This window comes from Carya illinoinensis, chromosome 14, assembly GCF_018687715.1.
Source record: "Carya illinoinensis cultivar Pawnee chromosome 14, C.illinoinensisPawnee_v1, whole genome shotgun sequence".
Classification (NCBI taxonomy): Eukaryota; Viridiplantae; Streptophyta; class Magnoliopsida; order Fagales; family Juglandaceae; genus Carya; species Carya illinoinensis.
The window spans coordinates 9,784,118-9,809,961 of NC_056765.1; the positions used below are offsets into that span (position 1 = coordinate 9,784,118).

The window sequence follows — 25,844 nt, forward strand, 5'->3', positions numbered from 1 at the left end:
TTTGAAAAAAAGTGAATAAATTTGATATTCACATAAAAAAATTATTTTTTAATAATAAATTCTATTTTTTTCAAAGAGAGTGTACATGACTTGTGCGTACACTCTATACATATATATATCATTACTAATAATACACAGATCTCGTGTTTTTAATATGAGTAATATTACTCATCATCCTAATTTTTATTTTCCTTCCATCATCTTATGATATGTCATTAGATGATTGGAGATTATTTATTATATTTTACTTATAAACTTATTATCTAATTTCATATCATAAAATATTGAGAGAATGATGAGAATTAAGATAATAAATAAATTTTTTCTTTTAATATATATACACGTATAATAAAGACTAAGGGCTTCCTGGTTAATTAAAATAAAAAATTTTATTTTAATTTATTATTATATTTTTTTATTTATTATTATTTAAAATATTTTATCACATTTTTATCTAATTAACCAAATCGCCTAAGAATTTAGAACAAAACTGGACAAAACTTGAATACATTGGGACTGTTGGCAAATTAAACTTATCAACTGAATATAGTCAAATGCAAAACTTCAAGAATCAAAGCCGTACCCAGAGAAAGTGAAGAAAATGAGACTTTTTGGCAATTTCATGCACGCGTATTAATAGATTTAAAGAATAATATGAATTATATATATATATATATATATGTGCGCGCGCATGCATGCACTTGGTGCTGAAGATCAAAATGATTGTGATAGGCAATAATTAGGTTTGAAATTTGGAGGATTTGGTCAGGAAATGAGGGGCCGATAAGAATCGAAACGTTACATCAATTTCGAGTTGAAAATTTTGAACCTGAGGACATGCAGATCACTGCAAAACTTTGACCAATCGGCATAAGGATAAATAAAAATATAGTTACAAATATAATTATATATTAATCTGTATATTAATATAATGTGATTAATTAAAAAATAAATTTTATTAAAAATAATATTAATTTAAATTTTAAATATGAATAAATCAATATTAATATATAGATTAATACACGACTGCATTTATACGTAACCAAACTCTAAAAACAAATATTAATTTAGAGATTCGATTTTGGATTTCTATTACCAAGATATTGATATATGCTACACAAGCTACAGGAAATGAGGCTAGTTTGTTTTGACAGAAGGTATGAAATAAAATAAATTGTGATAAAAGTTAAAAATTAAATATGATATTATTAAAATATATATTTATAATATTATTCTTTTTTGATATTTTAAAAAGTTAAAATTTTTTATTTTATTTTATATAAAAATTTAAAAAAATTGTAATGATTATATAAGATGAGATAAGATGAGATAAAAATAATTATAAAAACAAATGAAGCCAATCAAAAATAGAATAAATTTATTATTAGTTACTTTTTGAATATAGATGATGTGGTATTTCCATATATTAACAGTAAATTTAACTAAAATTAAATGTTTAAGATGGGTGAGAAATCTCATCAAACTAATAATAAAGTATATGTTATGGTGAATGAAATAGAAAAGGAAATAAGAAATCAAATCTAACGATTTTGATCTCATATTTCTATATTCACTATCTAGGAAGAGCTAGATTTGAAGACGATTTTGTTGGTAGATAATATGTTATAAATTGACCTGTATGACTACCTTTAATCGATATAATTGATCGTTCTTAATCGTCAATTATGACCGTCTTTAGCCGTCAATTAAGATTTAAATTATACATAAATTCTTTTGTACTCATATATATATGAGTATCATTCAAAATTTATTTTATTTAATAACAATTTTCCATCAATCTCTTTCTCTCTCTCTCTCTCTCTCTAAAGTAGCAGACTCATAGTGGCTATCTCATTTGAGTTTTCTCTCACACTTCTTTGCATAACACGTTATCAGCGTGAATGTTCTGTTGATTCTGAAATTAATGGTCTTCTATTTCTAGTAAGTTTTTCAATATATTATTTGCAATCCTCAAAGTGAGTATTAAAGATTATATTCCTTATTATTATTTGATAAAATTTTATGTTTATTCACATAGTTTACATCTTAGTTATATCTATAGTAAATTAAAATTTTCATAATTTACATTTCAGTTATATCTGTGGTCAATTTTTATTTACATAGTTTATATACAAATTCTATTTATTTTTTTTATACTTGTTATGAATTATTGATGATAAGATTCATTTTGAAATAGAAATGGAGTATCCCTGAAAAATCATCCTAAACCAATAATTTTATTGAGTATGTCATAATAAAAGATCTATTGATTCAGTGAGATAGTTTAAAGGAGTGATAAGTATACCAAAAACTTATTATGATTAATGTACCTGAAGTTGCATAATTGAAATTATGTAGAGAAAAGCCACTAAAGAATATCTGTTTAAAATAAATGCCTCGAATGTGCTCCTGAACTAGTAATATTGAGTGTGAAAGTTTACAAAATATTCTAAACTTATATTTTGTTTTCTAGTGGCTGAGTAAAATAATGAGTTTTTGTTAAGAAATCATGAATCACGTCCTATTAGTTCCACATTATTCCCTGAAGTGAATGGTATTGGATTTATATCATTCTAAAAAATGAATGATGCATTTTTTTTTAAAGAAACCAAGAGCTTGGATGTGGTAATGAATATATTTATAGTACTTCTATGATTTTGGGTCAGAAGCTCGTATTAGAAAAACTACCAGCTTTCTCTTTGAGATTATATTATACAACTATTGAATCAAATATTATGATGCATCAAAAGTGATAAGATTCAAAATATTTGTATATTTTTCATAATTAACTTGATCATCCGAAATCAATTACGATAAGTTGAATAATTATCATATGGACGTCTATAAAAGAACTAGAAGATTCTTTTACTACAAAGTCTTCCCACCATGAGCAGAAAGAAAAATTTGCTAGAAGTAAATAAAATGAAATAATTCAACATTATCTTAATTATCATAAGTGAACTAGAAGTTCAGATAATAATTAATTTATGAATACAATAAGATAAAAAGTCTCATATTCTATCTGCTAAAATCCCAGCGAGAATTGAAGTCCTCGTAGAATAATTAAGAAATTTACCAGTCTAATGAACATAAGATATGTCTAAAAGTGTGTGAGACCTATTAATACAAAAGATAAAGCATCCCGAAAGAGAAAAACACAAAGAAAAGAAATTGGTACTCCTGAAGAGGCCATACGCATAAAACAAGCAATAAGATCCATCTAAACATTCTGTACAAAATTCTCTCATAATAAAAACTCCCGAAGAGTACCTTCTGAAAAGGTTTTTCATGAAATGTCTTCACTTGAAGAGGGACAGGTACCTGAAAATAACGAAATTTCGATACATTTCATGAGTATTAGAGAAATTCTGGATAGAAATAAAATCGTTGTCGATAACGTATTTTCATATAAGATGATACTTGATATTACCAGAAGTAATGAAAAAGTGAGCCAAGAACCATCGAAAAATACCGACGTAAAAATATTGGCCAAATTTGAAAGAAACAATTCCTGCAAAATTGATATCACTAGTAAAATGTGATACATATGGACTTATAGTCCAAACACTTAATATGTGATATTTGTTGAATATCAGTGGGTATTTGTATAAAAGAAATGAAAATGTGATATATATAAATCACGAGTCGGTTTCTTGTAGAAATAATATTGATATGCTTTTGAAGTGGATGAAATTATATTGAGGTTTTTATTAGGTTGATAGTTACCGAGAGTTTGAGTATGCATGATTAACTACATATTTATATGGATCACTAGATATGAAATGCATGAAGTATATAGTCCTGAAATACTTATTCTATCAAGTTTAAAAAATCTTTATATCTAAAACAATCTAAACACACGTGGAACAAGCTATTTTTCATATATTTTCAGTGTCTAGATTAGCTTTTATTGCAGTTTATATAGATGATTTAAATGTCATTGAGGTTCCATAAGAGTTTATGAAAACTGCACATATTTGAAATATAAATCAGAAACCCTTTCTGGTTTGAGGGAGAGATGAATGAAATTATTAGTTCTGAAATATCATCTCTTAAATATAATTAGTATTTTAGATTCATATTACGGTTTTGTAACAAATGTGCATTATTAAAGGACAAATAAAATGGAGCACAAAGAATATCTACTAGAAGATAGAAATACAATATGAATATTTGTGTAATATTATTTTATTATTTCAAAATAAAATTACAGAAATTTGAGACTTTTCGCCTCATTCTTTAAACAATATTGCTCTTAAAAAATTTGTATGACATCCATATCGAAAGGAGTAAGTAATCGAAAAAAAAAAAGTCAAGTAAGGATTTTAAATTCCTATTCTCTTACTTTATTGCTCCTATCTTCATGTTGGACTCTAAAAGAAGTCGCTTAAGAATAGAAATTTTCTCGTTGAATTTGTCAACCTCATAAGTTTTGGATTGTAGTCGCTAAGAAAATGTGACAATGGTTGATGAATATTAGGTACCGAGACTCACAAGCTCATAGATATTATCATTATCTGACTTATTAGTCAGATCATTATTGTATTGCATTATAGAATTTACGGTAGAAGTAAAAATAACTGGTAAACAAGGTGTAGAATACTTCATATATTGGTTATAAGAAGATTACTGGGCCCTTGCAGAGTAATAATAAAGAGAGAGATTGCAGAGTAAGAATGCAGACTAATTATAGAAAAATGAAGAAAATGAGATGCGAATGAATATGAGCTGAATATATATTTTATAGAGAAAATAATGAAAGCAAGACAAAATTATATATATTGATAGAGGATACACTAAACACGGACATCTTACAGTTATTTACTAGGTCGTAAAATTAAAAGCAGTTTGCCCCTACTCTATTAGAAGTTAGATTTTTTCAGATATCTGCGGCAAGATTAAATGCAGATTGTCCTTATTTTCTAAGTTTTTGGACTTCTTCAAATATCCGTTGTTGATCATGAAGATCACAAGCATACTGTTTTAGTGTCTTATTCTTCTCTTTCAATTTTTTGTTCTTATGACTCTTTGAGAGCTCCTAATGTAATTAAGATATTTGAGTACTGAGTTGGTTGACTTCATTCACTTTAGCTAATAACCTCCGAGACATGGTCTTAACCGAGGTAGAATATTGAGCACTAAGAAATTTTGAACTGAAACGACATTAGAATAATTCCTTCCAGAAAAATGAATATTTGCTCCTATTATAAGAGCAACATCCTCAGGTGAGTAAAAGGAAGGACAAAGCATCTCTATTGCTTTACAGGATCTCTCGTGAACCATCTCTCTACAATGAAACAAGAGATGTAGCACCATATCCCTGCGATGCCTAATAGCTACAGAAGAGTTGTAAAATCATGCGGTACTTGTTTGGTCTAAAAAGGTGGACACCGTTTTTGTTGAATATGGAGGTTGGTGGCTTAATTTTGATAACTTGTATACTAACTATGTTATTTACAAGAACTCCAGAAAAGCACAACTCTAGAAAAGTAGTGAATTTAATGTTAAAACAATCTTGAATCAATATGGTGAATTTGTTTACTAAAACATTACCAACTGTATCATTTAAAGAGTTGGTATACAATATTGAGATGCATCAACGTAAAGACCTTTCACTATAAAGTCATGAAGCACTTTTATATGGACAAAGCTTATCTCTTGAGTATTCCAATAGTTGTTCGATCACTTGATGTTCAGAAAGATCTATTTCGTCATCATGAAGATGATGAAGAAATTCTTGATCCTGAAGTACCTTATCTCAGTACAATTGAAGCCTTGATGTATCTTACAAATTGCACTCGGTCTGATATTACATTTTCAGTTAATTTACTTGTAAGATATAATTCCACATCAACTCGAAGACATTGAAATGGTATTAAACATGTCATTCATTACCTCCGAAGTACGATTGATATGAGATTATTTTATCAACATGGATCAAGTCGACAATTAGTTGGATATGCAAATATAGGTTATCTTTCAGATCCACATAAAAAGATCATTGCAATTCATGAGGAGAAATGTGAAATTGATATCAAGCAAATATGATCAAGTGATAATTTAGCAGATTTATTCACTAAGGCATTACCAACTGCAACATTTAAGAAGATTATGCAGAACATTAAAATGTAGAGACTTGAAAAATTATTATCATGCACTTTTCAGGGGGAGTAATGTTTTGAAAACTTGTGCTGATTGTACTCTTTTTCTTTCGTTAAGCTTTTATCCCACTGGATTTTCTGAAACAACTTCAATCAAGAAGATAAAGATCGAAGAAGAGATGAAGAATACTTCTGATTTTTATTCAGTGTATACAATACATCAAGTCACCTCTTATTTATACAAGATGTAGAAAACTGATTCACAACTAAAAGACTAAAACAGAAAGGTAAAGTAACTAACTGTCTATTTACAGTAAGGACTGAAATGCAAATTTACAACTTAATAGTATTTACAATAGTCTCACTCAAGATGAATGATATATATTTTGAACATTCATCTTGGACAACAAGGAATGAAAAACAGTAGAACTAAGGGGCTTAGTTAACAAATCTGCAAGTTGATGAGAAGAGGGAACATGCAATGTCCTGAGTAAGCCAGCTTGTGATACCCCGTTTTTACGTGTATTTTCACTGAAGGAGTTTTTTAATTTAATTAATATATTGGTTCGTTTATTTTAAATTATTGTATTTTAAATTGGTTTTATTTTATTTGATGTGGCTTTTAATTTATTTTAGTCGTTGTATGGTTTTAAAATCTTTTTCGTTGGATCAGCTTTTGGATTCCGGAGGTGAGGACTGGATCTCATTTTCTTTTCTCTTTTTCTTTTTCCCTTTTTCCTTTTTTCTTTCTCTTTTTCTTTTTTTCTTTTTTTTTTTCTTTCTTTTTCCTCTTCTTCCCCCCATGCGCGCGACCCAACCCACAATTTTCGTCCGTTTCTTCCACCGCCCAGTTCGCCACCATCCCGCTGCCGTGCAGTGCACCGCCCCCACCGGTCGACTCTCCTCTGGCCAGTGATCACCTCCCTCAATTTTCAGGCCAACCCGTGCAGCTGTTAGCCTCCACGCACGGCTGGAAGTCACGACACCAGCTCTCCCTTCTCTCTCTGTCGCTGGTTGCTTTCTCAGCCCAGAACTGTCGCTCGCCGGCGACGTGGCCAACACCACCCACCCAGTTTTCTTCCCCTCCGACTGGTGAACATCCTCACCAAGTTTCACCTCCATTCGAGCCACCGTTAGCCGCCACGAGCTCCTCCAAGCTGCACTGTTTTTGTGCTTTTCTGCCGCCGTCGTTCTACCTACGGCCACCATTTCTTTACCACTTTATCACCTACCTCTTGCCGTCCTAAACTACCCATTTTCGGCCCCGATCCATTTCTGGAGCAGCTCACACGAGCTCAACTTCAATCTGCCCCTTTTTGCACTTCCACCGCCACCCCTGGCCAAAGCTCACTTCCATTAGCTTCATAAACATCTCTAGACCTTTCCCTATCAATTTCGTTTCTTGGTTTGTCCCTGTTCGAAAGTGGGTAATTTATAACCCATGGCCACAATATAAAATACACTGTTACGTTACTTTTTCTCTGCCGTTTGCAACGTCGTGAGCTTTCAAAAAATACCTTATAGCGCTGTAAAGATTTTTCAAACTCTATTTTAGATTTAAATATATTTTTATTCTTATAATAAATTATTAGACTGGTTAGTTGATTCTGAATTAAATCCGAGGAGTTCGGGGATCGGATGGATTGAGGACGGAGTTGTTTGGTTGATGTTGATATTTGTTTGAGATATTTGTGCCTTGATGTTTGTATTGTATAGTGCACGCATGTTCATGTTTAAAAAGGAAAAATTGGGTTTTCGTGTAGTTGCATGCATGTACATGTGTTTGTAAAATGAAAACTGGGCTTGTAAGCGGGAAATGATTTATGGTATATGTGAATGGTTGGATTAACTGGTTTGACTTAGAGGCATGAGTAGGGATGGTGCTAAACAGGGACGGTGGTAGAATCCCGCCTGTGATTTTTGCCTACGGTGCGCGCATAAGAATGGTGGTAAGTAGGGACGGTGGTAGAATCTCGCCTGTAATTCCCGCCTATGGTGCACGCTTAGGGACGGTGGTGAGCAGGGATGATGGTAGAGTCCCGCCTGCGATTTCCGCCTACAGTGCTCTGATGGTTTGGTTTTTGGGCCATTATCGGGGATAATGACGAGGTTGTGTTTAAAGGACATGTTTTGGGCCAAATGAGACTTTTGGCGTGAGTTGAAAAGTAATACGTTTTTGGGGCCAAATGAGATTTTTTTTTGGCGTGCGTGAAAAAATGTGGTTTACGGGTCATGTGCATTTGCATTCTTTTATGCATATTGTTTGAGTTTTAATATGTTTTTATCTAGTGGCGTTTGGATCTCATTTACCTACGGCACCATTTTTGGTACCGTAGATTTTGATGCAGAGATTGAGGAGGAGGAGGCTGAGCCCGAGGATGCGGCTCCACCGGAGTATTGATTTAGGAGTTTATACTTTGTAGTTGGTTTTGAAATAATATTCGTGGTTTGTAATATTTATTATGTATGTTTTGAACGGTTTGTATTAAACAAAGAAAATTTCTGGTACTTAGTTATATGACTTTGTTTATCCGCTGCGTGTTTCTTTTTGCACATTTGTTGCTTATACACACACTTGGCACTTGGCGATAGGGTGGTGACCCGTGTTGTCATCATCCAGACATTTCGATTTCCCTGTGTCCATACGTGGGATTTGGGGGCGTCACACACCTTGTATTTTCTCTCAAATGATATGACAATCTAACTCAATATGTTTGGTTCTCTCATGAAAAACAGGGTTGGCTGCAATATGTAGGGCAGCTTGGTTGTCACAAAATAGCAACGAGGGTTGAGAGTGAATTTGATGAAAATCAGTGAGTAAAGACTTTAACCATATTAACTCACAAACTCATAGGCCATAGATCTATATTCAGCTTCTGCAGATGACCTTGAGATAGTGGTTTGTTTCTTTGATTTCTAAGAGATTAATGAATCACTAAGAAATACACAGTAGCCAGGTAGATCTTTTTGTATTAGGGCAGCTTGCCCAATCCGAATTAGTAAAAGCCTTTAAATGAACTTGTGATGAAGCTGGAAGGAATATACTTTGACCTGGTGCCATCTTTACATATCTAAGTATTTTGAGAGCAGCTTGCATATGAGGAACCCGAGGAGATTCCAAAAATTGACTCAAAAGGTGAACTGAGTAAGTGATATCAGGCCTTGTATGAGTAAGATATAATAACCTGCCTATAAGTCTTCTATAGGCAGTTGTGTCTTCAATCAACTCTCCATCAGATTTTGAAAGTTTACAATGGGAATCCATAGGGAAGTTAACTGGCTTAGAAGCTAACAACCCAATATCAGAGATTAATTCCAGTGCATACTTCCTTTAGCAAATAGAAATTCCCTTTTTTGATCTAGCAATTTCCATTCCTAGGAAATATTTGACATGACCTAAATCCTTCAATTTGAAGTATACACTCAAAGATTCTTTAATGGTCTGGACAACAGAACTGTCACTACTGGCCAAGAGTATGTCATCTACATACACCAAAAGGGCCACAAAACAACCATTTGTATTTCTTGTGAATAATGAATGGTCTGATTTGGATTGTACAAATCCCAAATCAACCAAGGCTGCAGTGAACTTGGAGTTCCACTGCCTAGAAGGCTGTTTTAACCCATATAATGATTTCTGCAGGTTGCAAACTAGAGTGTCCCCCTTTCTAAGATACCCGGGTGGTGGTTTCATATAAACCATTTCTTCCAAATCACCATAAAGAAATGAATTATTCACATCCAAATGTACTAAATGCCAATTGTAAATTGCTGCTAAAGACAATAAGCATCTCACTGTCACCATTTTTGCAACTGGAGAAAAAGTTTCTAAGTAATCAAGCCATTCCCTTTGAGTATAACCTTTGGAAACTAATCTTGCCTTATGTCTCTCAATTGAACCATCAACATTAAACTTAGTCTTGTAAATCCACTTACAACCAACTAAATTTTTTTCTGGTGGAAGATCAATGAGAGTCCAAGTATTGTTTGATTCTAAGACAGCTAACTCAGTGGACATACCATCTATCCAATGAGGACACTTAATAGCTTGATGATAAAAATCAGGTTCTTTATTAGATAAGATAGCAATGCTGAAGGCTTTATGAGAAGGAGACAAATGTTTATATGATAAAAATTCAGAAATGCTATATTTGTTACTTGAAGGTGTATCAATTGAGCCAAGAGATGATATGGTAGAAGTAGAATCTACTGGAGAGACTAGATTGCAATGATAATTTTGCAAATAAACAGGACTTTTACGTTGCCTAGTGGACTTTCTAAGTGGAGGAAAATGATTAATATCTTGCAAGGAAGGAATATTTGGAATCTGATTTGAATTAGAATGAGAAGCATTGGGAATATCTGGTATGAGATTGATAGATTCTGATGTGGAATTAGAATCACTTAACAGAGAACTGTTTGAGGGATGTGATATAACTGATATATCTGATATGGGATTAGGTAATACAAACTCAGATGGTAAAAAAGACTGCTGTGATGAAACTTTATTTTGAAAAGGAAATATATACTCATGAAATATAACATCTCGAGAGATAAAAAATTATGAGAGTCTAGATCATATAACTTGTATCCTTTTGTTCCAAAAGGATAACCAACAAATACACATTTTCTAGCTCTAGGTGAAAACTTTGATCTATTATTGCTTAAGGTGGAAGCATAGCATAAACAACCAAACACTTTAAAATGATTATAAGAAGGAATGTCACCATAAAGAATCTGTTGTGGTGATTGGTTGTTGAGAATATGAGATGGAATGTGATTAATAATGTGAGTTGCTGTCAAAACACATTCTGCCCAAAAATTTAATGGAACATTTGATTGAAATTTTAAAGATCTTGCCACATTTAAAAGATGTTGATGCTTTCTCTCAACAATTGAATTTTGTTGAAGGGTTTCAACACAAGAGGTTTGATGGATAATTCATTTTGAATGAAAAAATTCTCTCATTTGGAATTCTAAGCCATTATCTATTCTTATACACTTTATTTTCTGTTGAAATTGTGTATGGACTAGATTGTAAAAAGCTATAAGAATATGTTTAACCTCACACTTAGATTTCATCAAGTATACCCAAGTTGATCTAGAATGATCATCAACAATTGTTAAAAAATATTTGAAACCATCATGAGTAGATATTGAAAAAGGACCCTATATATCACAATGGATTAGATTGAAAGGAGAACTAGGTTTGTAAGAATGAATTGGAAATGATAAGCATTTCTGTTTTGCTAATGGACACACCGTACAATGATGTTCATGTACAAACTTATCTGAAATGAAATTTGGAACTGACTTTGAAAGAGCTAACAATCTTGATGAAGATGGATGGCCTAATCTATTATGCCACAGTTGTGAAGTAGAATCAGATATAGAATTTACAGAGGAAAGAACAGAATTTGTACTGGCTGAAGATTGTTGCAGGAAATATAGACTAGCAACTTTTCTACCCTTCCCAATCATCTTCCATGGGGTAAGGCCCTATATATAACAAATCTCAAGCAAGAAAATAAAGCAACGATTCTGATCAGATGTAACTTTAGTCACTGAAAGAAGGTTATATGCAAAACTAGTACACATAATACATCCTTCAAAACTAAACCATCTGATAAATGGGCAGTTACAAGATGTGTTACTGTAACATTTGCTCCATTTGGTAGTTTAACAAATGTATTAAGAATTTTTGTAATTGTGGTGAAAAAGGTTATAGAATGAATGATATGGTCTGTAGCACCTGTATCTATGATCCAAGTGCTAGAATCAGATTTTGAATTATCATTTTTAATAGAAGAAAAACTTGAATGGAAAATTGTTTTACCTGAAACAGGAGGCAAATTATTTGGTTTGGATATGACATTGGCTGCCTGATGGTTGATTTTTGGTGGTTCAGTTGACTATGGTCGAATTAATGCAAGTAGTTGTTGATACTCTTTTTGAGAGAAAGACATACAATTTTGATTAAAAGGTGTACTCAAGGGTTGAGCCATGACTTGGTTTGCTGATGAAACTTTTCCTCTTTGTTTAAAAGATGGAGGATATCCATGAAGTTTGTAGCATTTATCTACTGTGTGATTGGTCATTCCACAGTGAGTGCACAAAACCTTCTCTCTTCTGTACTGTTATTTTTTAGGATTGATCTTTGAGCCTTCAATTCTTTTATTCATGAATGAAACATTAGGTTCAAACCCTACTCTCCCCATGGAACCAACTTCTCTTTGTTTCTCTTCTTGAATGACTAAAGAGAAAACTTTAGTAATTGATGGTAAAGGTTCTAATAATAGAATCTGACCCCTAACATGTGCAAACTCCTCATTCAATCCCATAAGAAATATGATTACATGTTGACGCTGTTGATATTCTAAAAACAGACGTGCAACATTACAGGTACAAAGTTTATATGCTCCATATGTACAATTAGGCATCTGGCTATAGTTCATAAGCTCATCCCACAAGCATTTGAACTTTTGATAATAAACACTCACCGAGGTCTGATCTTGAGATAAAGAAGAGAGTTCCTTTTGCAACTGGAAAATTCGTGGTCCATTGCCTTGAGAAAACTGATTCTTCAACTCATCCCACATTTCTTTAGCCGTTCTTGCATAGACAATGGTTTCCCCAATATCTCTGGGTACAGAGTTGAGAATCCATGACAACACCATGCTGTTGCAACAATCCCATTTATCATATAATGAATCTGTTTCAATAGGCTAAGTAATTGCACCATTAACAAAACCGATTTTGTTCTTGGCCTTCAATGCCATTATCATTGATCTACACCAGCTATTATAGTTATCTCTGATAAGAAGATTAGACACCAAAATCGAACCAGGCAAATCTCCATTTTGGAGATTATATGGACTAGAATCTTCTGTAGCTAATGAAACAGAAGGTGTTTCCATTGTTGCAGTGGAAAGAGGAACCCTAAGGTTTCCTCTTTGATACCATAAAACAACTTCAACCAAGAAGGTAAAGATCGAAGAAGAGATGAAGAATACTTCTGATTTTTATTCAATGTATACAGTACATCAAGTCACCTCCTATTTATACAAGATGCAGAAAACTGATTCTCAGCTAAAAGACTAAAACAGAAAGGTAAAGTAACTAACTGTCTATTTACAGTAAGGACTGAAATGTAAATTTACAACTTAATAGTATTTACAATATTTTCCTTTGTAAGGTTTTAATGAGAAAATCTTAAAGCGCTCGGCAATACACATTAATATTGTACTCTTTTTCCTTCGCCATTAGTTTTTTTTTTTCCCACAGGGTTTTTCCTTGGCAAGGTTTTAACGAGGCATATTCTTTATATATGGTCATCCAAAGGGAGAGTAATATAAACTGATTTGTATGACCATATTTAGCCGTCATAATTGACCGTCTTTAGTCGTTATAATTGAGCGCCCTTAGCCGTCAATTAAGACTTAAACTATATATAAACTCTTTTGTACTCTTATATATATGGGTATCATTCAAGGTTCATTTTATTAAATAACAACTTCCTATCAATCTCTCTCTCTCTCTCTGAAGCAGACTCGTAGTGGCTATCCCATTTGAGTTTTCTCTCACACTTCTTTCCATAACAGATAGAGAATTCTATAACAATAAGATAAATATTGAAACTGTTTCCATTGAAGTGGCTAGTGAGATGATCACTTGAACAAAAGTAAAAGCATTCAATCTCACACAAAGTAGTGTAGTTGATATGTTTGAAGCTCTAGAAATTACTAGAAGTGATGGCATGAGACATCCATGCATGCACAATGGATGGTCAACATGGTCGGCAGATTCGACAGCTGCAACACCGGTGGCGGGGTGCTTGATTGATGGTTGTGGACAAAAGTAGTGCTAGATTTAATCTCTTACAAGTATGAAGATCAAAAGACAAATATTGACAAAACAAAACTAACATAAAATAGAAAAATAAAAGGGGAGATGGGAGCTCCGATCCGAGCACTCTTCAGTTTCCGATTTTGGACTACCTAGAAAATTCCTAATTGATTAGCAAATGCCACTGTCCATAACTTGGCAAAGTAGACATCATGTTGTACTTAACACAGTACTAGATTTGTACATTTTCTTTCGTTAATGAAACTTTCATCTTTGCCAACATGGATTTGGCTTATTATCACCTTGTTTGGATAGTAGAAGTGTTTAATTTTATTTTATTTTATATATTATTATAATTTTTTAAAATTCTCATAAAAATATAATAAACAACTCAAAATTTTCAAATCTCAAAACAATAATATTAATATTAAAAAATAATATTATAATAATATTTTATTTAACTTTCAACTTTTATCTAAAATGATCTTATCTCATATTCTCACTATTCAAACCGCACCTTAATCTTGTTACATCCTGTAAAGGTAAAAATTGATTAGGATTAGATGACTAAATGATAAGATTTATTTTATCATTATTTGATTAAATTTGGATGAATGATAAGATTTATCTTATCATTATTTGATTAAATTTGGATGAATGTAAAATAAATATTGATTTGTATTTAAACAATGTTGAGTCTATGTAGAAGTCTTAGGTGTTGTTTAGATAAGTCTTTGAGGTTAAAATCGAGTTCTGAAAGATTGGTATTTATCAAGAAGAAAACTGAATAGAGTTTAGTCAATAACAGAAGATGTTATCGCGAAATGTTAGCAGTCCATCGGAAAACGTTTTCGCGTCTATTGCTAATCGTCAGCAGAGTCCTACTGTGACTAGAACTCTTTCTAGATTTTCTATTTAAAGGGATTCGGTTTTGTATCTTTTCAAGGACTTTGAGCCACGAATTTCAGAGAGGATATTCTGAGCATTTATGAGAGAAAATTTACTTGAGAATTTTCATGAAATTTTTCATATCTTCTTGCGTGTGATCATGCTTTGAGTGTAAAGAAATATCGATTGAATTTTAGTCTCTGGAGTTCTATAAGGGAAGTCAACATTTGAAAATTGCCAGAGGTTCTGGCTGCTACTGCGGTAGAAGACAAACGGGCCGTTTGTTTAGGCAAGTAAGAGAGTCGAATTGCAAAGGTTTTGTAATTGATTATTGCTTGTAATTATTTTTCAAATAATAAGATTGATTTTCCTGAATTTGGCTGTCCCATAGAGTTTTACCACTACAAGAAATCGGGGATATTCCGGCGATTTAATAATCGCCGCAAAATATTTCGTTGGCAAAAGTATGTTTTGCCGGCGAGTTAAAAATTTCCGTAAAATTCATGATCTAATAAAACCATTTACTAGCCGGGGCTTATAATAACTATTGCAACGATTATAAAATCGCTGCTATATTACAATATACTTTTCCCATCGCCTAAACTACGTCACTTTACCTCTATCTTTGGGCGCGAAGTCTTATTTTTCATCCTCGTCCTGCGCCCCCCTGCAACCACCAAAACCCACCCTCCGATTCCCTACGGCCTGCTCCTTCGTTCTCTACAGCCTCTATACGTTCTGTCCTTCTCCAAAAGACCACCGACACCATATGCTTACCTATTTAGGCCGAAGGAAATCTCCAGCGATTTAGCCACACCACCCCCACGCCATTTTTTTCCCACGGAGGTTGAACCAGAGTCCATACGGCTGAAAGCTTTAGGTTCCATTCTTCGTCTCTCTCTCTCTCTCTCTCTCTCTCTCTCTCTCTCTCTCTGTCTCACACACACACACTCTCTCTCTCTCTCTCTCTCTCTCTCTCACTCGTGAAAACCCTCTGATTTTGTAATCCTAGGGCATTCGGTTGTTTCCCCTTCTCTATCTCCACCGAAGATTGAATGTGGGTTTGGTGCTGCACGGCTTGTGAAGTTGTTGGAGTTCTGAGTTGCCGACCACTGTTAAGCACCTTCTCCTTCTCTGCTTCTCACCACACACCCACATTCACTTCAAGTTATAATTTTTTAGCCCCATCCTTTTCGTTCGGTATTAGACAACTGATTTTTTGCTTCCTAATTGAACTATAGTTTTAAAATTTGAACTTGAATGTAAAATGGAAACAATATTCCATTCTGAAACCCCCAATTGCAGTTCAATAATGATGCAAATGGTAGCCGACCTGCCAAGATAGATATAACTGGCTTTAGTGATTTTAAATTAAATGCTGCTGGGCTGTTCTCTGGTATTTAGTTTATCTGATTTTATCACTATGGAAAATTAATTATTGAACTGTTTCTTAGTTTTTGGCCTATGCAGCGAGTTGCTTAGGGTTTTTATTTGAAATCTGTGCTTCTCCAGTTTCTTACTTTTCGGTCCCTGACATTTCTGAGTTCTCATCTGTTCCTTTGTATGGTTTATACTTTATTTGTTGCATGGATGATTTGTGTTTTATTAGTTTGTTTATGTTATAGTACCCTGTGGGGCTGGTTTGATGTTGTTGGTTTGTGGTGATCATTTTCCCTAGCCTTCAGACAGTTTTTAATTTGTATTGTGTTAAGTATTCTTTTTTTCACTTAAATAGGTATGTGATTTTAATTTTTGAAGTATAAAAGAGATAGTATAAAAGAACTCCTCTACATGATTTTAGTGTGCATATTCCATACAAATCAGGGTTATCTCTTCCCTCAACACTTTAAACTTTTGGGCGAGTTATCTTTTAAGGGATATCAACATTTGTAATGTTTTTCTTTAGTTCTGTTTCTGCTTTAGATTGTACTTAGGTTTATTCTCTTGTATACTACCCGTGTACTTGGGCTATGCCTATTTACTATGAATAAAATCCATATTATCTATCAAAAAATATAAAAAACCTATTAGTTAGTTAGTTGGAAAATGTTCAACAGAGTTTTTTCCAGCTAGACATTTTTGGATGCCATATGAGTTTTGGAAAAGGGATGACAAATTACCCTTTTGATTGCTCTATGTTCATGATCACTAATATGATGTAGAAGAGTCTTTGAATCATTTAGTATGGAAGTGGTGGTGGTGGTGGTGGTGGTGGTGGTGTTTCTCTTTTTAGTATGGGAGCTGGGAATATGGGGAATTTTCCATTTTCGGGCGATCTGTTTGGATGGGGTGGGAGTGCTCCAAGGCCTCCATTTTAATTAGTGGAGATTTCAATATTTGAGATAGAAATGTATGTTAGACTTCGAGTGATACTAGATCGATGTTGGTTCTGCGACTGGCTCATGAATGAGCTCAATTTTTCTCAGCTTTAAATAACTGTTGGAGATGGAGGAGGTGATGAGATCAGGAGAACGTACATGTAAAGCTATCCTTTTTTTTTTTTTCGGTTTGTTTGATCAAAATGTTCCTAATATATTTAGCAAATTGGTCCTTTCATCATCTTTGCACTGAGAAGATCAAAACAAGAAATTATGAAGGCTTGATATCTTCACGAAGGAAGCCATCATGCATGAGTTTGGAGCAAATATTTAAGGAATCTGCAGGCTTTTTAATTCGGAGGTCAGTGATCGATAAACCATTTGGTTCTTTCCTAGATCTTCTTTTGTTTTTTTTTTTAACTTTTCCTCTCTTAATTTCTTCACTTATTTCAGCTAGCTAGCTTTATACATAAGGGGTGGAGACTTGTATTGCGGAAAAAACTGCTATATATAATAGACATATCTGGGGCTTTATTTTTGTGTTTAATTCCATGCATCTCTTGGGCAGCAGTACTTCATCATATACATGCCGTATTCTTTTCTGTGTTGATGTTTGAATATAAGAATTTGATCAAAACGAGTTTCAGTTTGTGAATTTCTAACATGAAATTTACACAAGTATTGGGAAGCTATATATATATGTGGGTCCTCTTAATTAATTACCTGTGTATATATGTAGATCGAGATATATACATGCATGGTAGATATATCATGTACATATGAATTTTAGATATAATTTTAGATACATATATATATCCATATTTATTTAGCTGAATAGTATAATATTATATATATCCTTTGTTTTTGTCTTGCCAAAACTCCGTGTGCCCCATGCTGCAAAAAGTCTTTGCTTTTGTCACATGAATGAACCCGTGCTGTTTTATCCATCTTTTTTGTGCCACTGTCTTCAGTCCATTTTCTGCTTACCCAACATAGGAAAAGCACCCTGAAGAACCCCAAAAGCTTGTCTCCCTAACAGCATAAAACCCTAGCTAGCTAGTTCTGAACTTCTAGGAACAATGCAAGACCAAGCATCTCTCTCTCTCTCCAGCCAACTTGCAGTTGGCTGACCAAACGTTACAGCAGTAGAAACTAGACAAAGAATTGAACGTTCTTTTTGTCAGTGGTAAAACATACGTTTACTGCATGGGTTGCAGAGATTGTGAATTAGAATTATTAAGCATAATTAAAACATGCTTGCCTACGACATTCGAACACTTGTCTCGCACTTCTGTATTTTGAAAAAAAATGGAAGCAGCTTCTTCTCCCAAGACCCAGAAAAGAAAAGAAAAACAAGAATCAAGCTCCCACTTTTGTATTTTGAAAAAGAATGGAAGCAGCTTCTTCTCCCAAGACCCAGAAAAGAAAAGAAAAACAAGAATCAAGCTCCAGACAACTTTTGCCCAAATGATAATTCCCGAGAAAAGGGGTAAAAAAAACTCAGGAAATATTTATTCATGTAATTAATTAACTTAGCGACTTCGAAACTTTGACAGAGGGGAAATAATGTTCTTGAAACTTTGGATTTGATCTTTCTGTTCTTTTTGTATGGACCTTGAAAGGCTAGATTTTATGTCCTAAACTTCTCAAATTGATTTTTAAAAACTTTGGTATAATATCATGCAATGCCAAAACCTAAGACGTCCTGTCTAGCTTTTCCCTTTTCCATAGTTAATCATGGATTATGTTGCATGCACTGTTGTATTAGTTTTAGTGGGCAATGTACCAATTATCTGCTATAGTAGTTACACATGCACGCAAAGGGAGGAAATGATATGTGATCTATAGAAGACCAGTATTAATAATAATTCGCCTTATCCCTTAAGGGAGAGAAGCTTTCTTTTTCTTAAATCTTGTAGATTGAGGGATCAGAGATGAATCATCAAGGGATAACTGATAATTTTCCCGTGCTTCATTTAATGTTAGTAGAGCATATACAAACATTTTCTTTTTAAATGATCGATGCTATTTTTTATTTATTTCGCAATTGGCTTGATATTGAATGCCTGAAACATGTTTCTTTCATGTTGCATGCCAATGAAGCATTCTCCTCCTCCTGCTGCTGCTGCTTCTGCTTCTTTTTCTTCTCCTCCTTCATGTGCTTCTTGTGCTTCTCCTTCTTCTGCTCCTTCTCCTAGCTTCTCCTTCTCAATATAGGGAATACTTGTGTGATCTGTTGCTTTGCATCTTAATTATTAAAACTTTTGGAGTTTGTTGAGATATTAATGCAGAAGCTTTCTAGGACTGATATTCATTCTTTTCTGGGAAATCATGTTCTTAACTTTCTATCTCAGAAAGTTCAATTAGATAGAAGGAAAAGGTAGACTATGTAGTGTATATGGTCCCTAAATTAGCTCCATGTAAGATTAGTCGACATGCATTAGGTTTGAGATCATCTTTCCAAACGATGCAACTAGATATATGGGTCATTTAATCAATAGCAGCCAAACAAATCCTTGAAAATTTAGCTTGATTTATATCTATATACAGGCTTGTAGCAATTTTCCTAGCGATCTGATTGGACCTTTCCCAAATTATTGTTGTAACTAGTCAGGTAATATTATCAATAACATGAGCATTACAACTCTTCCATGTATGAATTTATCTATCGAGCCGTATGTATGGATTCGATTAGATGAGATGGAGAAAGAAAAGGGCCGGGGAAGACAAAACCCTTCAAGTTTAATATTAGGGAAATGCTCAAGTCTAAACTAATATATATACATAGTTTCCTCTCTTCTTCGGTTTTCTACATTTATATTAATTTAGACCTAAAAAATGCATGCATACGTACTCTTAATTCTTATATTAATTATTGCCATCAGATTTCAGAATTCAAGTAAATTGTGTCCCGATCATGTAGTCCGAACCGTACCCGGCCATCTATATATTCCTATACATTTCAATCATCTATTTTTCCTCTCTCTCTCATGCATGCATCTCTATTTTACTCACGTACTAGCGATCCGATGGCTGGGTAGTATATACCAAGAAGCATGCATGCAGGAGGAAACTATAAAAGATGATGGTGCAGTGTTGGAATCATGATTAGGATTTTCTAGGTTTTGTGGGCATGACTACTGAGAGACCAGTTTTGTACTGCGTGCACCGAGCTGTCGTGTAGTACGTACTGATCATGCATGTCTACTACTAGCAAACATGAGAGAGAGAGAGAGAGAGAGAGAGAGAGAGAGAGAGAGAGAGAGAGAGAGAGAGAGAGAGAGAGAGAGAGAGAGAGAGAGAGCATATGGCTTACAGCCTCATGACTTCTCCAACCATATATATCATGTAGGCGTTAATTACTCATAATAAGCAGGAAAATTCCTCCTTAAATTCGTCCTTCTAATTTGTTTCTCATTTTCTTGGGTAATTATGCATTAATAGTACTTTTCTGTTATAATATATATATAAGAGAAATACCCATAAGGAAGGTCACCCTTAAGCAAGAGTCATGTCCCTTTTTGTACAGGCCTCTAGATCTCTCTCTGCCAATACTTCAAATCTTTGGGTTTTGCCTCTACCATTAGGCTCTAGCCTTCCTTTAGTGCTGATAAGAGAGGCAGGCCAAGGGCCACATGAGCAGTTTGACATTTGTGTTTGTGGTTGAGTTATTGACCAGCTAACTCAAGAAGAAATTAAAGGGTTGACCAGATTGGGGTTTTTTTTTTGTTAAAACGTCAACTATAATTTTTGCATATAATTATAAAAATGTTATAATTCTAAATAAATAAATTTACAAATTGCTATAAATTTGTGGTCTTTAAAATAATTTGTGACATTTAACATATATTAATATGATTATAAATTTATTTTTATAATCATTTTGGTTCTAATAATAATCCATTTTAAATTAATTTTAGATGAAATTAATTAAAGGGTTGTCAACTTGATCATTCATTAATTAATTTCCATTAAAAACAGAAGGAAAGTTGCAGCATTAGTAGCAGTAATTAGTTAAGACCTTGAGTGAACTGATGTGAATAGATATAGGGATTTGGGGAGAGATAAATGTTCCTTTTATCGATGGGGGTACTGGAGGGCCTGAGGCAGGCAGCTGGCCCTGCTGTACGTACTTAAAATCGTGTCTACACAGACAATGACTGCCCCTTTGCTTTGCTTGCTTGCTTTCTTTGATGTGATCAGAGTCCAAAGTCGAAAAACAAAGGATTAAAAATATTGCAGAAGTAAAAACCAGCAAGTAAAAAGAATTTAGAGCAGGAGAAGAGGAGGAGAGGTCCCCTTCTATAATGCAGTAGTGTATAGATATAGATATATAGGCCGGCCTCCCTAAGTACTTAAAGCTTAAGCTTTTTGTCCTTGTCTATGCAAGCTAAGAGCAGCAGCTAGACAGCTACATCCATCTTTTATAGCTGAAAGCTATTGTGTTTGTGGGTGATGTTCTCTAGGAAGCTGGAAGAAGGCCCATCCTCATGAGTCATGCAACAACGAACCAATGAATACTAGAAATCATGGATTGATATACCAGTTATCCCCCGAAAATGCTTAGACTTCAAGTTAAACATTTATACTCCATTCATGAGGTCCACACTATGTTTGTTTAGGGATCCAATTGGTAACTAAATTTAATCACTCAATCAAGATTGTGATACCATGTGATCAGAGGCTTCTCTTATTACTTGATGTCTAATGTACAACTCAAATTTCCTCACTCATTCCACTAACTCATACTGTGGACTCTATGATTTTGCTACCTACACACCTTTCTCATATGAGCAAGGCTTTCAACAGATACACTCGCTAGACATATGAAGGATGAATTCTACATTTCTTCATGTACAAATTTCATGTACCATACCCCTCATGCAATTGCATGATGTTCCCAAAGGTCATATATTTTGCCTTCATCGTAACCATGTTTGTCAAACGTGACTTCATCAAGTACCTGAATATCATGGGCTCTGTTTGTCTAACTCTATTCCTCACCCACTTTTTTTAGATGGACAAAAGTTGGATGAATGAGCCCGATAGACTATTATCACTTGCATACGCCGAAGGGGTTAAAAATTTCCTGACACAAGCACAAATTCATGCAAGTGGACGGGATCACATTCGGTGTCCTTGCCGTACATGCCTTAACAATCTGTGGCTTCCTATATTTGAGGTGGAAACCCATTTGTTCATGAAAGGGATCAATCCAAATTACACACAATGGATATTTCATGGGGAGGAGGATGCAACACAATACGTCAGTGACGACGATATCTCGAATGAGGATATACCCGAAGATGATTACATTGATGACATGCAGCAGATGTTGGATGACATGCGTGCAGGCACCTTTGTTGATGTGCCACAAGATAACACTGGATCATCAAATAGGCCACCAATTCCTGAAGATTCACCAGCAACGTCTTTTGACAAGCTACTGGAGGATGCCCGACGTCCTCTTTTCGACGGGTGTACAACATTTACAAAGTTGTCTTTCATTGTGAAGTTATTACACATCAAATCAATCGGTGGATGGTCAATTAGATCATTTGACATGCTCCTTGATTTGTTGCGGTCTTCTCTTCCTGATGCGCTCTTACCACAATCATATGAGGAGTCAAAGTCTTTGGAGCGCGGGTTGGGTTTCAATTACCATAAAATCCATGCGTGCCCCAACGACTGCATCTTATTCTGGAAGGAATATGCCACGCTTAATGAATGCCCTGTATGTAAGGCTTCGAGGTGGATGCCAAATACACACGGATCACGCGTCATACCTCAAAAAGTGTTGCGCCATTTTCCGTTGAAACCGAGATTGCAGCGTCTTTTTATGTCTGCGAAGATAGTAGGTGATATGAGATGGCATAAAGAGCATCGGGCAATAGAAGATAGTAGTATGAGACATTCGGCTGACTCTGAGTCTTGGAAGAAATTTGATGAACATGATAGTTGGTTCGCTGTGGATCCTCGTAATGTTAGGCTCGGACTAGCAAGTGACGGCTTCACTCCCTTCAACAACTTGGCTAAACCTCATAGCATTTGGCCTGTGATCCTTGTCCCGTATAACTTGCCGCCATGGTCATGCATGAAAGACCAATTCTTTATAACATCTCTGATTATTCCAGGGCCAAGGTCACCAGGGAATGAGATCGATGTTTACTTGCAACCGTTGCTGGATGAGTTGCTTGAACTCTGGGAATATGGGGTACCTACATATGATGCCTCAAGTAAGGAGACATTTACGCTGCATGCTGCATTGTTGTGGACAATCAATGACTTTCCTGCCTACGGGAATCTCTCTGGCTGGTCAACAAAGGGAAAATTAGCTTGTCCGTCTTATAATGCTGACACGGACTCCAATTGGTTGAAATATGTCCGAAAACATTGTTATATGGGACACCGACATTTCTTACAGCCAGATCACATGTGGAGAAGGAGGAAAGGGTTGTTCAACGGTAAAGAAGATCATCGCATGCCACCAAGGGATTTGGGAGGATACGATATTCTAAATCAATTGCAGATGATTGGGGATGTGACGTTTGGCAAATCTCTTAGGAAGAGAAAACGTACTGCCGAAGAGTTGAATTGGACAAAGTGCAGCATATTCTACACGTTACCTTACTGGTCAACACTTCGACTTCGGCATAATTTAGATGTTATGCATATTGAGAAGAATATTGCCGAGAACGTCTTATTCACTTTAATGAACAGTTCAGGAAAAACCAAGGATAATATCAATTCAAGGCGTGACCTGGAGTTATTGGCCTATAGAAAAGAATTACATTTGAGGCGTGAAGGTGATCATGTAACAATGCCGCATGCACTGTACACATTACATGGAGATGAAAGGAAGAAGTTATGTGAGTGGCTACGCGATATCAAATTTCCAGACGGGTTCTCTTCCAATATCTCGAACTGTGTTTCTACACGTGATAGCAAAATCACTGGGTTGAAAAGCCACGACTGTCATGTTTTTCTTCAAAGACTACTCCCAATTGCTGCAGGGGGTTTTTAAGAAGTGACATTGCCTTGACTTTGACTGAACTTAACACTTTCTTCAAAGAGTTGTGCGCTCGCACACTGGATGTGAATCGCCTATCCCAGCTCCAAACTGATATAGTCACCATTTTATGCAAACTGGAGATGATATTCCCTCCCTCCTTTTTCGATGTCATGGTCCATCTAGCTGTCCATTTGCCCCATGAGGCTATACTTGGAGGTCCAGTACAATATAGGTGGATGTACCCATTTGAGAGATATCTAGGCAAATTCAAGCAGTATGTTAAGAGTAAGGCCCGACCAGAAGGTTCAATAGCCGAGGCCTACATTCACACTGAATGCATGACATTTTGCTCCATATACCTCCAAGATGTTGAGACGAAGTTCAATCGAGCGGACCGCAACATTGATGCTGATGAAGAGGAAACTATAGATGGATTTCAAATTTTTAACCAGAAAGTTCGTCCTTTGGGTATAGCTTCCAATGTGCAATTAGAAGATAAACTCTTTAAGGCAGCCATTTGGTATGTGCTCAACAATTGTCCGGAGATTAGACCCTATATACAGTAAGCATCAATCTCTTTTAGATCAAAATCTACTTCCATCTCAAACTTAACAAGTTTTTATATATACATGCCCATAACGCTTGTGCAACTGTGTTGCGATTATGTGCTCCAAATTCAGGGAACACTACGAGAAATGTAGGGTGCAACACCCAAACAGCATCGTGAGCATGCATCAAACCGAGTTTGCAACTTGGTTCAAGCACTGTGTAAGTTCTCCTCCATACTTATCTATGTTGACATCATAAATTTATTTGACATGTTTTGGAATTATGAAAATAATAAAAACTTGTAAATCTTCAATAATATTGCTATAGATCCAGGAACATCATACCAAGAACCCACTTGATGTGTCAGCTGATCTGTATGCGTTGGCTTGCGGGCCTGACCGTTGGGTTGCATCATATGATGCATGCATAATAAATGGAAAGCGGTTTCATACGAAGGGTCGTGAACTTCGCCGGCGTACACAAAATTCTGGAGTTTTGGTAACTGGGGACGAGGACACAAATAATGCAGACTTTTACGGTTGTCTTAAAAATATCATAGAGTTACGCTACATGGAGTGGCGTCAGGTGTACCTATTTGAATGTGATTGGTTTGACGTTGGTGATAAAAAACGAGGGGTACGGGTGGATGACCATATGATTAGTGTCAACTTGAGCAGGACTTGGTATAAGGATGAACCGTTCGTGTTGGCAAGTCAGGCTGATCAATGTTTCTACATAAGAGATTTAAGGGCGAAAGGGAATTGGGGTGTTGTGCAGAACTATACAAATAGGAATGTATACAACATTCTGTCCATGTCGAGGAGTAACGCAGATATTAATGATGGCGAATCAAGTACCCATGAGGCCGATCAAGAAAATGAGTCATCATATTATTATGAACCAGTGCAGTGTGATAACTCTGATCCAGTGTCAACTCCACTGGATCGGCTTGATATACCACCTAGCCATATTGATGCACGGGAAGTCATGCATGTGGATGGTCAATGCATAGATTCATCAGACTTTATTAATGATGACATGATGAATTCTGGCTCTGAAGATGCGCGTAGTGAGGGGGAATATTCATATGAGGAGGACCTATCCACAGATGATGATGTTGGGTCAGATTAA

At 34.9% G+C, this 25,844-nt stretch overlaps 1 protein-coding gene across 1 annotated transcript; it reads left to right on the forward strand.

Moving 5' to 3' along the window:
- The first annotated feature begins 22,475 nt into the window (after positions 1 to 22,475).
- Positions 22,476 to 25,844, forward strand: LOC122293546. The gene is made up of 5 exons (XM_043102104.1): positions 22,476 to 23,917; positions 24,166 to 24,449; positions 24,531 to 24,684; positions 24,845 to 24,932; positions 25,041 to 25,844. The coding sequence occupies exons 1-5, from the start codon at positions 22,476 to 22,478 to the stop codon at positions 25,842 to 25,844; spliced, it is 2,772 nt and encodes a 923-aa protein (XP_042958038.1).

Bases quoted from the DNA above. Each gene is read 5' to 3' on its own strand.
- LOC122293546 (XM_043102104.1), top strand. From the start codon at position 22,476: ATGCAGCAGATGTTGGATGACATGCGTGCAGGCACCTTTGTTGATGTG. The intron at 24,450-24,530 runs GTAAGGCCCGAC...TATACCTCCAAG, and splicing joins ATTCAAGCAGTATGTTAAGA to ATGTTGAGACGAAGTTCAAT. The intron at 24,933-25,040 runs GTAAGTTCTCCT...ATATTGCTATAG, and splicing joins CAACTTGGTTCAAGCACTGT to ATCCAGGAACATCATACCAA.